General features: G+C 46.2%; 1 protein-coding gene across 1 annotated transcript; it reads right to left on the bottom strand.

Annotated features, from left to right (window-relative positions):
- Positions 1 to 9,197: 9,197 nt before the first annotated feature.
- On the bottom strand, positions 9,198 to 15,178 carry LOC125508844 (uncharacterized protein At4g37920). The gene is made up of 6 exons (XM_048673638.1): positions 14,415 to 15,178; positions 13,706 to 13,983; positions 13,168 to 13,333; positions 12,468 to 12,709; positions 10,921 to 11,108; positions 9,198 to 9,656 (listed from the first exon to the last, which is right to left on the bottom strand). Exons 1-6 carry the CDS (start codon positions 14,575 to 14,577, stop codon positions 9,440 to 9,442), a joined length of 1,254 nt encoding a protein of 417 aa, XP_048529595.1. The 5' UTR covers positions 14,578 to 15,178; the 3' UTR covers positions 9,198 to 9,439.
- Between the last annotated feature and the right edge of the window lie 836 nt (positions 15,179 to 16,014).

Here is a 16,014-nt window from a genome sequence, read left to right as displayed (position 1 = left end):
CGTCTCTTCCGCTGCCGGTCACCTCGTCGCCTCCGGCGACCACCACAGTCGCCCCGCTCCTGCCCGCGCCGGGATCCTCCATTGTGCCCGCCCCCGCCGTCCTCACCTCGGAGGAGGTGTCCAGGGCGCTGCGGGACCTAACCCAGGCGGTCCAGGAGATCCGCTTGTTCTTGGCCGGGTCCTACGGGCTGCACCCGGCTGCACCGCCCATCACCGCCACTGCGCCGCCGTGGCTGCCATGGCAGCCGCTGCACCAGGCGGCCTCCACCGCGCTCGCCGGGCCGCTGCAGCTGCCATCCACCGCCGTGCCCTGGCTGCAGTGCCAGTCGCCACTCCTGGCGGCCTCCGCCGCGCCCGGTGCTCTGCCGCAGCAGCCCCTGTCGCTGCCCCAGGGCGTCCCCGCCGCGCTCGCCGGGCCGCTGCAGCTGCCATCCACCGCCACCACCGCCCCGCCCTGGCTACAGTGGCAGCCACCGCTCCTGGCGGCCTCCGTTGCGCCCGGCACTCTGCTGCAGCAGCCACTGCCGGTAAGCTCCGGCCCCGCATCGACCGTGCCGGCGGGAGTCCCGATCCACCAGATCAAGTTCCCGTCGTCGCCATTACCGCTTCCCCAGGGCGTCCCCATCCAGCAGATCAAGTTCCCGCCGTCGCCGTCACCGCTTCTGGCCTGGATCACTACCCGCCACGTGTCGGCGGCGGTGAGGCTGCAGGCTGCTGCGCGCGGCCTCCTAGTGCGTCGGCGTGTGCGGGAGATGCGTGGTCTGCAGCTGCCGCTCCTCCCAGCTGCGCTTCACTGCACAAAGGACCTCGATCTCATCCGCTGCACCACGGATCTTGGGCATTTTGTTTTCCCCGCGGGCAGCGACCTCAAAGTCTGTGACATCGGTGGTTGGGGGCGCACCCTTCCTTGTCATTCTCCATCGCAAGCCCTCCACTCTTCTTTGTGCGGTGCAGGCCAACAACCGTCCGGCGGGAAGAAGGCAGGGTGTCAATGACAGGAGCGCACCGCGTAGCACCACTGCATTCCGCCGGCCGCCGCGAGGGCACATCTGCTGGTCGCTTTTGCAACCACTTCCAGGTGGCCATACCCATGCACTCCTTTTGTCCAGATGGTGTCCATGGGATCCAGGTGGCTGTACATGTGCACGCCCGACGTGCGGATGGTATTCTCTTTTTGTTAAGAGGTCCAAAATAAATCATCCCAGTCCATCAAGTTGAGAGTAATAAAACAAGCCGAGATGTAAAAGGCTTGTTTTTAGGTGTTAGGTCTGTGTTGCGTCGAGTCATGGTTATAAGTTGGTTAGGCTGAAGCTCGAGGACAAGTTGCATGTCCAGGTGGGGTGTAGTGTTAGAGTACGTAATGGGCCTAATGGCCTGGCTTGGCGGTATAGCCCGTTAGTCTTAGGGTTAATTAGAGATAAGGGTCGCTTGCTTAGAGGTCAAGTAAGCCTTGCTTGGGAGTCAAGTAAATCTCTCTATATAAAGAGAGGAGATGTATCAATCTAATCCAGCAAGAATTAAGAAGGAAATCCCTTCTCTCTTGCCCGCCCGTGGGCAAAAAAGGCCCCCGGCCGGCCCTCTCGCGCCTTCTAGCAGCGCCATAACACATGTGGACTTTCGTAGGGCTCTCATTTGTCAGCATTTGGCAGACGAGTGAGATAGTCTAGAAGGTTGCAAATGTGCAGGTAACTGCAGACCATGGCCTTTTAAATGGGATTTTGACACTTCTGGCCTTTCTTCCGTGCACTCGATGTATTCAGCGTTAATGGATACATGGGCCAAGTTTAGTTCCAGAAGATTATGGCACCTTAAATTACCTTGAACATAAAAGTTCGCCTTTGGTTTATTTGTCGAGAAGTTATACCACAAAGATTTTTCTTTTGAAAAATAGGATACCCCGGCCTCTGCATCGGAGGATGCATGCAGCCATATTGTTAACCAAAGCATGTCTAACAGAAGTGCAAAACAAAACATGATCTCAGAAATAGAGCCCTACAAAAGGCTAAAAAAAGAGCCACATCCGTCAGAAAAAGTAACAAGCTACGATGACTAAACACCTAACCTATTAGTTAGCCGTCATCCAAATCGGTTAAAGATAACTCGTGCTGCCGTCTTCCAACGGTTGCACCCAGTAATCAAAAGCTCCCTGTACTCCGCAGGTGTGAGTAACAACCACATAGGCATCCATGTTGTGGCTATGTAAATAACCTATAAAAAGTTGGTAAATTTTTTCTCATTAAATATCATATCATTTATGCAATTCCATATAGCCCAAAATAGTGCACATGTTCCTATCCGAATATGACATGCTGAGTTTGTTTTCACTCCATTAAGCCATGTCTCAAATAACGTGTTCGTACTATGTGGTGGACTGGTATTAAAAGCTATATGAATAGTATGCCATAGAAGTTTGGCCAGCGGACAGTCGAGAAAGAGGTGTTTAATTGTCTCGTTCTGATTACAGAAACAACATCTTGAACTACCTACCCATCTGCGCTTAATCAGATTATCTTTCATTAAAATCACGCCCTTCTGGACAAACCACATATTTTTTTAATTCTAAGTGGAACCTTAATCTTCGAGATATGATTAGAGGTACATAACGGCCCAACATCAATCAGGTCCAAATACATGGATTTCACCGAAAAACTACCATTTGTAGTTAATTTCCAATGACTGGCATCTGGCTCGCCGGAAAGGTGAATTTAGTCAAACAAATGTGGCAAGGGGATACTCGGTGTTGCTCCTATTATGAACAAGAAACCATTCAACACAAAAGTGCTCTTGTGAGTAAAAGAAAATTTAGTCAAACGAATGTGACAAGGGGATACTCGGTGATGCTCCTATTATGACCAAGAGACCATTCAACATGAAAGTGCTCTTGTGAGCACGAGCTCACATCCACCCTTTGCTACAGTAAAATTAAAAAAAATTGATGTGTGTTTCACATGTGTTCAATCTGATCCCTATGTGGGTTCGGGTTTTTGGGCTCCCGCTCGGCTCGATGAATAGGGCAACTGGCGAACTAATAGGAAAGGATTTCCATGAAGTGGTGGATGTGGATGTTGGGCCTGATGGGAAAGCAGTTGGCAAGTTCTTACGGATCAAGGTGATACTAAACATCCAACAACTATTGATGAGGGGCTTCTTGCTAGACAGAGAGGAGGATGGTCAAGGGGATGCAGATATGGTTGGCTCGTATAGACCAAGAAAAAGAAAAAGGTCCTTTGGTGCAGGTTTGAATATGAACACATGCCGGATTTTTGCTACACCTGTGGTATAATTGGCCGTGGCGAGAAGGAATGCGTGAAAAAAAACCCAAAGGGTGACGCCCACCAGTTTGGCCCTTGGCTGCAAGTACATGAGACGATGAAGAGAATAGATGATGGAGGGAAGGGAAGATGGGGAGATGGAAGAGGAAATAGCGGGAGTAGGAGCTGGAGCTGGGGTCGAGGGGGGAGTGGAACATCTGATTATGGGGATAGGAGGAACTACAATCTGGGTAGAGGACGTGGTTCTGCGGGCAGTGATGCGCCGACTTGGCGCAAGGAAGGTAGAAATCCAGGAAGCCGGAGGCGTAAGGAGGGTGGAGATGACGATGAAGTTACAAGTCCACTGGAGAAGAAAAATGCAGAGGAGAAGGCCTCGGATAACAGTAAAACTACAGAGACTGGAGTTTAACACTGGAAACATCTCTGATCCAAAGGGAGTGCAGAATGGGGGAGAAAGGAGTGCTGGAGCCGGCAGGGGAGACACATGTACTGGTAAGGCTGATATGAGTAGAAACAAAGGATCATAGAGCAGACTGGCCAAGGGAACCACGTGCATGGGCATGCGCAAAAGGGGAAAGCTGGAGGTAAATTTAAAAGGAAACCGGGAGTTGCAAATAGTGTGGAGAAAACATCAATAGAGCAGCTACCGGTCGCGGGAAAGAGGGATGAAGGGGAGATGGAGGTCGATGAAATTAACCGGGCGAAGAAAGGACGTGTGGATGGTGAGGAAAAGGAGGGAGAGGGAGAGAAGGAGAAGGGAGGGGTGATGGGCGCGTCAGTAGGGGTAAATGCAGGGGAGGAAAACGACACCAACCATGCTAGCATATCGGCTGGGCTGCAGGAGCAGTCCCGCTGGGCGCAATGAAAATAATCAATTGGAACTGCCGGGGGCTCGGGAATGGCCTGGCAGTTCGGTCTCTTCTCGAGTTGGGAAGAGTGGAGGAACCCAACATTTTTATTTCTTTGTGAGACGAGGATGACGGAGAAGGAGTTGGATCGGTTTCGGTGGATGCTTGGCTTAGTTAACATGACTGCATGGAAGGCAGATGGGAGAAGTAGAGGGGTGGCCTTATTCTGGAGGAGAGGTGTGGATGTGGCGTTAAGATCCTATGGAAGAAGGCATATTGACGTTGATATAACAGAAGGAGATGGTTCACAGTGGCGTCTTATAGGGGTTTATGGTGAATCTGAGGTGGCGAGGAAGAAGGAAACATGGAGAACTCTTGGTTTATTGAAACAACAACATCAAGATACCAGGCCATGGTTGTGCCTAGGGGACTTTAATGAAATACTTTCGAGTACAGAGGAGGAAGGCGGTGCGGTCCGGCCACAACACTGCATGGACGGCTTTAGGGAGGCATTGAACAGATGCGAGCTGCAGGACATTGGGTTCGAGGGTGACATATACACCTGGAGGAACCATGGTAAGGAGCTGCAAACATACATTTGTGAACGGTTGGATAGGGCGACTGCGAACGAGCAATGGTGTGAGAAATTCCCTAGGTTTGTAGTTGTCAATGGAGAGCCGCGGCATTCTGATCATTGGCCAGTCATAGTCTGTACAGAGGGTACGGAGAGTAATTGGAGTAGGGGAGACTCAGGATTCAGATTTGAAGCACGCTGTTTGCAAGAGGAAGGTTGCACTAATGTGATTCGAGAGGCCTGGAATGAGAGCAGGAGAGGGGAAAATGAAGGAGTAGCACAAACTTTGCGATCAGTGGCGGGAGAACTGACCAAGTGGAATAAGGAGGCTGTGGGAGAGCTGAAGGCCGGTTGAAAAAGGCACGCCGAGACTTGGAAAGATGCATTCTTGAGCCTGTGTCACAGGAGAAAATTATAGAGGAAGCTGGATTGAGGCGGCTGGTGGAGGAGTTAGAAGAAAAGAAGCATACTCATTATAAACAAAGGGCTCATGTGTGGTAGCTGAGGGATGGAAATAGAAACACGGGCTATCTGAAGTTAGTGGCGACGGCGAGGAAGAAAGCTAATAGGATAAAGGAGCTCGGGAGGGAGGATGGGGTAGTAGTGAAGAAGGAAGAGGAGTTAACTAACTATGCGTGCTCTTTCTTTCAGGACCTCTTTACATCTTGCGCGGGGAGCGAACACCTGAACTCATTGAAAAGGTGAAACCGCGCGTCACCACCACCATGCATTCGATCCTTAATGCAGAGTTCACAAGGGAAGAAATAAAGGCCGCATTGGATCATATTGGAGATCTCAAGGCCACGGGGCTGGACAGCACGCCCTCCGTCGTCTTCAAGCGCCATTGGGATTTAATGGGAGACAAAGTGGTTGAGGAGGTCATGGATGTTCTAAATGGTGGTGATATCCCCGAAGGCTGGAACGATACCCTTGTGGTTCTTATACCCAAAGTTCATAACCCGAACAGGATCAAATATCTTCGGCCAATTAGAATGTGCAACGTAATATACAAGCTGGTCTCCAAAGTCCTAGCTAACAGGCTCAAATTGGTGCTACCGAAGATCATTTCAGATAATCAAAGTGTGTTTGTACCCGACAGATTGATCACGGATAATGTGTTGATTGCCTATGAGGTCTCACACTACTTGATGAACAAGAGGAATGGTAAGGAAGGATATGCTGCAGTAAAGGCGGACATGAGCAAGGCGTACGACCGGGCCGAGTGGAGTTTCTTAGAGGCTATGATGACCAAGCTTGGGTTCAGCAGGCCATGGGTGAAGCTAGTTATGAAATGTGTAACTACTATGCTCTACGAGATAAAGGTTAACAGTACACGAACGAAACAATTCAGTCCTTCCAGAGGCCTGCGGCAAGGAGACCCGTTGTCGCCATACTTGTTTGTCATTTGCGCGGAAGGATTATCTGCACTGCTAAATGAGGCGGAGGAGAAGAAAAGTATCACCGGGGTCAAAATATGTATAGCTGCTCCTAGTGTGTCTCACCTTCTCTTTTCTGATGATTCCATGCTTTTGTTGAAGGCGAACCAAGAGGAGGAGGCCGCGCTGCATGATGTTGTGGCTCTGTATGAGGACCGCTCAGGGCAGTGTATTAACGTGGAGAAATCGGCCATCATGTTCAGTCTGAACACCCCGAAGGAGGCAAAAGAGTCAGTCAAGAATGCCTTACAGATCAATAGCAAAAACTGGAACGAATGATACCTTGGTCTTCCGGTGCATGTAGACAGATCAAGGAGGAAAACATTTGCTTATGTCAAAGGTAGTATCTGCGGGAGAGTATACGGCTGGCAGGAGAGGTTACTGGCTAAAGAGAGCAAAGAAGGACCGGTAAAGGGAGTTGCACATGCCATTCCAACTTATGCAATGTCATGCTTCGATTTAACCAAATCCTTGTGTTCAGAAATTAATAGTTTGCTTGGAAAATTCTGGTGGAGCCAACATGACAAGGAAAACACTTTGCATTGGATCAGTTGGGACAAACTGACACTGCCGAAAGCTAAAGGAGGACTTGGTTTCCGAGATATGCATAACTTCAATCATGCAATGCTATCCAGGCAGGGATGGTGTCTCTTCCAAAATCAGGACAGTCTCTGTGCAAAGGTCCTAAAGGCTAGGTATTTCCCTCACTGTCATTTGTTGGAAGCTGAACCGAGGGAGGGGATTTCTTATTCTTGGAGGAGCATTTTGCAAGGTCTGGAGCTGATTAAACAAGGATACATATGGAGGATTGGTGATGGTACAAACGTCAAAATCTGGACTGGCCCGTGGATCCAACGGGCTTGGTCGCGACAGGTGATTACTCCGAAAGGATCACACCTTATAACCCATGTAAGTGAGTTGATGTGCCCAATCACGGGTGGATGGGATGAAGCAATGGTCCGAGACACCTTTTAGCCGAAGGATGCCCGTCACATTCTGCAGATAGCGTTGAGAGAAGGAGTAGAAGATTTCATAGCATGGCACTATGATGGTAAAGGTATACATTCAGTGAGAAGTGCGTATAAGTTGCAATCCCAACTGGCTAAGTACGCAAGGACCGGGAGTCCGGGCTGTAGTTTAGAGGTGGCTGGCCAGTTTGATAGACATGGAGATGATGCTTGGAAGCGCATTTGGAAACTCTCATGCCCAAAGAAACTTCGGATGTTCATATGGAGAATGAAACACGAAGCCTTAGCGATGTGTACTAATTTGGAGAAACGGGGACTGAAATTAAAGACCAACAAATGCTTTTTCCGTGGCCGGGTAACAGAAGATGGAGGCCATCTGTTTATCAAGTGCAAAGCGGTCAAATAAGTCTAGAGGGGGCTGGGCCTGGAGAAGGAGCGAGAGGCGTTGGAGGGAATCCCAGACGTGCATGTAATGCTGGACAAGCTGTGGGAGCTAGATGAAAATAAAAGAATGTTGATCATTATCTTCTGGTGGCACTGGTGGAATAAAGAAATAAGATAAGGGAGGGAGAGCTGGTTGTCGATGCACAAGAAGTCATGGGTCGTACCCACTGCAATGCTCTAGAGTATCTTGAGTACTTTTCCCTGAAGAAAGGTAAGCCTACTCATCTAAAATGGCAGCCGCCAACTGAAGAAATGCTCAAGATTAATATAGATGACTCATTCCAGCCCGGAAACTCGTTTGGGGGTTGGGGGTTGGTGGTACGTGAATCCGTTGGGCATGTGATTACGGCCCATGTAGGTCGTCATGAAAATGTATTCGATGCATTTGGGGCTGAGGTCACTGCCATGAGTGCAGCCATTACAGTCGCAAGTGAGCTTGGTGCACTCCGGGTGACCTTTGAAACGGACTGCCAGCTGCTGGCTGAAGCTTTGGATCTTCGCAAGGTGGATTCCTCTCCCTACGCTGTCGTCATTGAGGACATCAAATTCCAGCTTAAGATGTGGTTCTCGCACCAAAGAGTCAGCTATTGCCGACGTGAGGCCAACTCGGTAGCCCATGAGTTAGCAGTTATTAGTCGTATGTGTTTACCTAATGATAGTATGAGTTGGAACTCAAATGTACCGTCCCAAGTGGCTGTTTGTGTCACAGGTGATTTATCTGGACACCGTTAATCTATAAAGATTTGCTTTACCTCAAAAAAAAATTAGTCAAGAATGTGACAAGGGGATACTCGGTGCTGCTCCTATTATGACCAAGAGACCATTCAACATGAAAGTGCTCTTGTGAGCACGAGCTCACATCCACCCTTTGCTACAGTAAAATTAAAAAAACAAAAATTGATGTCTGTTTCACATGTGTTCAGATTTTTGCAATCGAACGACATTCATGGAGGTCTAGGGAAAAACATAATCGATTCTCCAAAATGCTTCAAAACAGTCTTTTGGAGCATCATTTTTTTAAGCATCATTTTTTTCAGACCTCCATGAATGCCACTCCATCACGAAATTTTCCACGCATGTACCATTGTTTGTTGCCAAAAAATTATTTTCGGATTTTACTGTAGGGTGCATGTGAGCTCGAGCTCATGAACTCCATGTCCCATTCAACATCTCTTTTTTGGTTGTTGTCTGGTACATGTTACATGACAAGTTATGTTTTCAGCCTTTAATGTCACCCCGCTCCGTAGTATTTCGCATATTTGGGTCATGGCTAAGGAGGGTTGATATTGCTGTGAACGAACCCACCCGAATCTGGGTGGCATTGCTGCCTTAATCTCACTCTGATATTTGGCTCGCATGCATATGTATGATGAGCACCTAACATCAGATTCCAACTGTAAAAGTAATTTGTATCAAGCGTCCACCAATTCTAAGATTCAGATTTTACCAGATTAATTCTAGTTGTGTGTGTCGTTTTTATGCCAGATAATGTGGTTTCAACTTTCAAGTGGTATACAAACCAGTCATTTTTATGTCAGATAATGTGATTTTATTTTGTTAGTCTAAATGCAAATCAAACTTCAACCACCTAGTAGTAACCACACCAGTCGAACCAGCAATGTTCACAGCAATAATTTCTGATGACACACTTGCTCTAAAAGATCGATGATGAAATATTGACTGCATGCACCGAAGATTGCTATTGCTTGTATCGCATACGAACATGTAATCAGTGTACTAAAAAACCATAAGTTCTAGCTAAACCTTACCTTGCTACAGGGCACCTACCTAACTATCTCTCTGTAAGGCTGTAACTTCATAAGACCAACACTAGTCCTGGCAACCTACAAAACATCTGATCTTCTACAAACATCACCGATTCATGGGTGTTACAGGCTCAAAATTCTTGTTCTTCCCTGTCCTCTGATTCTTGGTCCTCAGGGTTTATGTATTGCTTCATGTATTCTTCCTCGACCGTCTCTTTGAGAAGAATCAATCGCTGGATGATAACCGGGTCGCTCATCCTTCTGGCATCCATGAAATCCGTCTCCTCCTTGTTGAGATGGTACGAATCTAGCACCATTTTGATCCACTTGTGGAGTTCGTTGGGAGTTCTGCATAAACAATGATGTCTAATTAGCAGGTCTGGGTAAAATGCATAGAGATTATGATAAGCACCTTAAAATTACATGAACTAACATTTATTGTAACAAAACATTGGCACCCGAGCAGTTTGTGGTGCCTAGTTCAAGACGTAACAACATACATGCTCCAGTATTTTTCATGTAATTAAATTCCTTGCATTATTTCTGTCATATGCATATTTAATGCATCAACATGGGGTCAACATAATATTATCCTGGCCCATTTAGCATTCATTGTCAAATCCTCATCTTTTTCTGGATAAGCAGGAACCCAAAGGTACAATGTAGCTCTCATTCAATCCTGAACAATGACTAATTAGGCAAGAATTATGAAGTGTGGTTTCCGTAAATATAACTCTCAAATTAAAATTTGATAGACAATAGTTCAGTCTGAAGATATTAAAAAGTTTCTATCAACTTCATACATCCCCATGGCAACATTTTTTATGGGGGTGGAAATTAGACAAGTCAGCTCAATGCTTACATGTCAGTATTTAGTAAGTAGTTCAGTGGAGCATGCTAAGGCCAATGAATCCTTATTTTGAAGTCATAGAATCAACATTTCCAATTGGCTACTCCAATCAACTCAAATACTTGTGACATAACAAATGGACAAGAAAAACTAGATGCATCCGACGCAATAAATAGGCGAACATATTATACTGCATGGACAAAATGATGTTGCAGATTCACTGTCGGAATATGGAAGTTGGCGCTTTCCTGGCTAGGCATCCATGACATTCACCCCAAAGGTTGGCATACTTCCCCATCGGCTAAAGAGTGGTGGGCTTTTCGGCCAAGCAATACGGCGCAACGGGGCATAGGGACCCTTGCCATGTTGATCTCTGGGCAGATTTGGAATGAGTGGAATGCTCGTGTCGTTCCGCCATGTCGAGACCCGACCATTCTGTCGCAACTCATGGAAGAGTCATGCCTATGACAAAAGGCTGGCGCAAAGCATTTGAGCTTCATGATACCGGGAGTAATTCCCATGAGGATTTTCAGGTTTCCTGTTTCTCGATGGTGTTTGGGTACAGGCTCTCTATGAGTTTCTCTTCAGTGGGTTTTCCCTCTCGCCGGTGTGCTCAGTGAGAGGTCTGTACTGAACCTTGTTTCTTCCCCTACTTAATTAATGTAAAGGCAAAGCCTTTTGCCTTCCTTCAAAAAAATAATGATGATCCAGCCAATGAATCGATGAACTTTTACATAAATATCTTCCTAAATAGTTACTTACGTGTAAAGAGCATCTTCATCCTTGACTTCGTGCTCATCTCCTGGAGAGAAAGCAGACGCGAGAGCAGCAAATCTCTCTTCGGGATCTTCAATATTCAGTAGGTACTTCAGAAGTTTCATCTCTGGAGGTGAGATGATTTTGAGGCTTTCCTTTGCAGTTGTATAAATATGATACATTATATCCTTGACCTATGCCACACAATGAGTGTAAACAAACATTCTCTGCACGTTTTGGCTAATAATATTTTGTAAATGTTGCTTAGTCAAAAACATAACAACAATAACTATAACAGATAAATACTAAGCTCATAAAGTTGATATGTAACAAAACCAGTTCTTAAATTCATACAAACATCTTAGTAATCCGGCAAATCTAATATGTGATCAAAAGGAGAATGCGACTAATACAAATTTGGAAATCTTATGACGTTATTGTGTATGAGAAGCAAATTATGTAGACCGTGAGCCAGGGACGAAGCTCAAGTATTACCACTAGTATCAGCTGACACCAGCGGATTTTGAAAATACTTCACTAAATTAACACAAATCCTTGCTAATTTGTGAAGTTGACACCATTAATGTAAAGCTGACCCCATTAATTATTTTTTCTAGCTTCGTCCCTGCCGTGAGTCATGACATTGCAATTATAGAAGTATTGGATGGCGCATCCTTTATTCCCAAATACTGAAGCAAATTTTCTTGGAAAACTCTACATTGCTTCAAGATTTTTTCGAGATGGGTCTAAGAAAATGAAAGAGAGGAATAGCACATATTAATCTGACATGTATTTGTCATTAAAGAATTTAATTTAATTTATTGTCAAAATTCCTCAAGCTATTAAGTTGTTAACTTGACACAATTTTCATTGTGGTACAATAACAATATTTCATAGCTACATGTCTCTCAGTGTTTCCGCAGGAACACCGGGGAATCATCTAGTTTTATTAAGTGTCATTCAAGGTTAGGCAATGCACATATACTTCAACACCCCCTCCCACGTGGGGCTCGATAAGGCCTAAACATGGAAAGAAAGAGGGCAAGCTTTTTTTTCAATGCTGAAAACCGAGACTTGAAACGAAGACTTCTTGGCTTTGATACCATATTAAGTTTCATGCACGAACCAGTAGTACCAAAAGTCTACAGTGATGGAGAAGGTTGGGCAATCCAGATATACTTCAACAAATTTTAGGAAATTGAAGAACTCAACGAGAAGGTAAATGTCATGTATCCATTAACTTCTTAAAATGTAAACGTGGCGGAAGTATAGGCAGAAGTGCTATTTTTTATCTTTCATGAACATAAATAAGATAGTACTAGTGTTTTATTACTTACCGTCTCGCTACTTTCAAGCATAAATAACAAGCTATATTACTTGCCTCAATGATGTAGGGTGGCAAATAGTGGGAAAATCAGCATAATGCCTGATGGATTAAAGTGATTCATATTGTGTTCACACAGCTTTGGTTGGCAAGTATATATATGTAGCATGAAATCATTATTAAACATAGATAACTTGCACAAAAATGTTAATTTTTCACTTAGACCAACCTTGTTCTTCATAGTTTTAGAGTCTTTTGCAGCAGCCCAGGCTCTATTAATCAGAAGAACTAAAGATGAGTCAAGTTCTTTAGCCTTAGCTAATCCTTTTATCTTGTCACACGCATCATCTAGTGAAGAAGAATTCAATATATCATCAAACTTTGATTGAGCAGAATCAATGTCCAACTGCTGGAGTGTGCAATCATATGCATGAATTGCAGATAGACACTTGGCCCCAAGCCTGGCAATTGCTGCATAATTTGGGCAACAACAAAATAAGCGCAGATAAGAAAAATAAGACCATGATGATAATGTGACTAGAACTGAAGTGAAGTAGACACAGTTCATCATCTGTTCACAGAACAACAAAATGATATACATGACACACATTCTCGGTAGAATAGATTGACTGGATGAATTAAATGACCAGCCAAAGCATTAGAAATAGACTTAATGTAGCCATAGCTTCTAATAAATAAATGCATCATCAGGTCCTTTTTCATTTACTTTTCTGACTGTTTAAAACAGAGGTCGTGCTGCAAGTTCTCAAGAACGACATAAAACCCATTGGTGGGTCTGTTTCAGTAATCTCTATAATATTGTATATCTTTATATGTGTTAGTGACTGGTTGGCTCAATATTCAAATTATAAGAATACAATAAAATAAATACAGTTCGTGAGCCAAGAACTGTTAAGGTAGAAAGTTACCATCTCGCTCATCAAGGCCGTTGTAAGCATTTACAAGAAAATTGAGATTGCGGAAGAAGTCCCCAGTAAAATCCTTTCGTCGTCTTGCGACAATAGCGTTGATATCAGTGGGATTCTCTCTGAGCTCTGTGAAGAGTTCCATGTGCGTCTCTATTTCATCATCGATCTAACAAAATTAATTGCAAACAAGAGGGTTCAGAAAACTACAATGCACATGAACCCTTCTCTTGATTGACTATGGCGCACCTACCTAACAATATCATTATGTAATCCAAATATATGATGTTTCCAAAATTGATGGCTAAACAATTATCTCGAGGAATATAATGTTTTTCAAAGCAGACTTAAATTGGCAAGGATGCATGCATAAATCAAATAAGAACATAGTTGGCTCATAGTTGAGGCCGGCCATAAAGACTATTTTTGCTCTTGCAAAAAAAGAGACTATTTTTGCTCTGTTAAAGAAAGAGCATACCTTCTTTACTTTTCTAGCGAGTACAATAAAGACTATTTTTGCTGTGTTAAAAAAAGAGCATACCTTCTTTACTTTTCTAGCGAGTACAATCAACTTTTGCTTCACAGAAGTGTCAGTTTCCACATCTATACACACTTGGCAACGCTTGTAGAAGTGCGGTCTGTATCTTTGCCACTCCTCTCTGAAAACCAATATTTTTCTCCAGTCCTTTGTTTCTGGCTTCTCATGCATGAAGAACTCAATAAACCTATCACAGATTTGAGTCATCGTGTAGCCCATTGCGACTTCACTCTCCATTTGGTTATCTATCACCTTAGCAGTAGTTGGGCTAGCCACACACCCTGCAGTAGTAACTCACAATGTAAGAAACATTTTGCAAGGTGCACAAAGTGGATGCGCGTGCAGGCAGTTACATAATCTTGGATAACAAAAATAGGACTGCAGAAATACACTAGAAACTTCTTGTGAAAAAGCATTCGATGTTCAAACTATTAACTGTTGCAATTCAAAAACTAAATTTCGCAAATGTCCCCTACTGAAAGTAACATCAATTTGTATCAGTAAATAGCATTATCAAGACATATCAGAATATTGCAAACATGCGGGGCATCTGTTTAAGAAATTTTAGTCGAAACACAATTATTCGTCCCCAATAGGAACCTGTGTAACTGCAGAACAATTAAATACATCCATCCTGGACAAGAAGGGAGCGTCCAAGTCGCCTTGTCGTTAGAGAAAGAGAGGGTATGAAGAGGGCCTCGTCGTCGCTAACCTTGTACAGCGCGAGCGCTGCCGGCTGCTTCCTCTAGTTGCTGCTCCAAGAAGCTGGCCCTCTTTGCCGCCGTCGGCGCTCGAGGAAGGCTGAATCGTTGCCGCTCAGACCGCAAGACCCCCGCTGCCGCCACTCTGTAGGCTGCCCCCAACCAGCAGGCCATCTCCTCGTCTGAAGCTCTCTACTCCCAGTCGTCTCCGCTGAGCTTTGTTTGCGAGAAGGAAGAGGGAGTATGCGGCGGTGAAGATAAGGTTGAGCGGGAACTGCATACACGTGCTCATTTTTTTTTTTTGTTACCGGTCTTTCTTTCAGGGAAATCAGTGTCATATATTTGTTTACAGAGGGAGTATTACTCAAGAGCGAGGATTGTTACGGACTTTCCCCCACCCTCCTGTGTCACCCCTGCAAGGCGACGGGGAGGAAACCTAGCGCGTCGCAGCCAGCTTCCTGCTCCATCCCCTCCTCCTCCCTCGCCGCCGCCAGGGTGCGGCCGGGCGAGGCCTAGCCGGCGCCGGTGAGGCCTTCTCATTTCCCCTCCCAGCGGCCTTTGCGCGGGCCGATGTGTCTGGATCGGGGGTGCTTCGTTGACCCAGGGCAAGGCGGTTCGTGGCACGGTTGCATGGTGATGGAGCGGCCACATGGCGGTGGCGCGACAGGCTAGGCGTCGGGGGGAGGGGGGCTACTTTGCCCACCGGTGGCACGGGGCGAGGGCGGCCTCTCTACATGGGATGTTGGCTCCCGTCCGATGGCGTCTTGGCTAGTTGGCTTCGTTTCGGCGGGTTGGGGCGCTGGTGGACAGGTGGTGCATGCCCCCGCAGGTGTGCAGTCTTCGCGATGGTGATCAGCTGGCGGCCTAACGGCTGGTGGCGTTCGTGGTTGACGCGTCATGAGGGTGTGGGAGGCGACGATGACTGGCACGTCGAGGCTATCTGGGCGGCTGGACGGCCCCCTCTCCAGATCTGGAGTTGCTAAATGTGATGGGGTATCGGTCGATGCCCCCACCGGTGGTGCTTGTCAGCAATTCGCCGACGGCACGCGGCCTTCGTGCGTGGCCTGGGGCGTCCTTGCTGGGCAGCCGGTGCGCCGGCTTTAGCCTCTCTATGGTTCTACAGGCGTGGTGGGGTCTCGTGGGTCGGGGGGAGGTGCTTGCTTCCTGTCCTGGCTAGTGGTGACTACACGTTGTGGCATCGGTATGTGGTTCGGCATCAGATACGGGAACGGCGGCTCTGGATGGCGGGCTACTGCTACTTCTTGAGCTTGCGTTGGTTTTTTCCTTTGAAGAAGAAAGGGTGATACAGCAAAGTAGAGATAAGTATTTCCCTCAGTTAAGAACCAAGGTATCAATCCAGTAGGAGATACAAGCAAGTCCCCTGAGGGAGTCCTGGATTAGGGGGTGTTCGGATAGCCGAACTATGCCTTTAGCCGGACTCCTGGACTATGAAGATACAAGATTGAAGACTCCGTCCCGTGTCCGGAAGGGACTTTCCTTGGCGTGGAAGGCAAGCTTGGCGATACGGATGATCGGATCTCCTACCATTGTAACCGACTTTATGTAACCCTAACCCTTTCCGGTGTCTATATAAACCGGAGGGTTCTACTC

This window comes from Triticum urartu, chromosome 5 (genome assembly GCF_003073215.2).
Source record: "Triticum urartu cultivar G1812 chromosome 5, Tu2.1, whole genome shotgun sequence".
Taxonomy (NCBI): domain Eukaryota; kingdom Viridiplantae; phylum Streptophyta; class Magnoliopsida; order Poales; family Poaceae; genus Triticum; species Triticum urartu.
Note: the sequence above shows the minus strand (reverse complement) of the source record. Positions and strands in the feature narration are given on the sequence as shown.

Coding starts and splice junctions, on each gene's coding strand:
- LOC125508844 (XM_048673638.1), bottom strand. CDS start 14,577: ATGGCCTGCTGGTTGGGGGCAGCCTACAGAGTGGCGGCAGCGGGGGTC. Junction 13,984..14,414: donor CAGCGCTCGCGCTGTACAAG/GTTAGCGACGAC, acceptor TTACTACTGCAG/GGTGTGTGGCTAGCCCAACT. Junction 9,657..10,920: donor GATGAAGATGCTCTTTACAC/GTAAGTAACTAT, acceptor TTGTTTATGCAG/AACTCCCAACGAACTCCACA.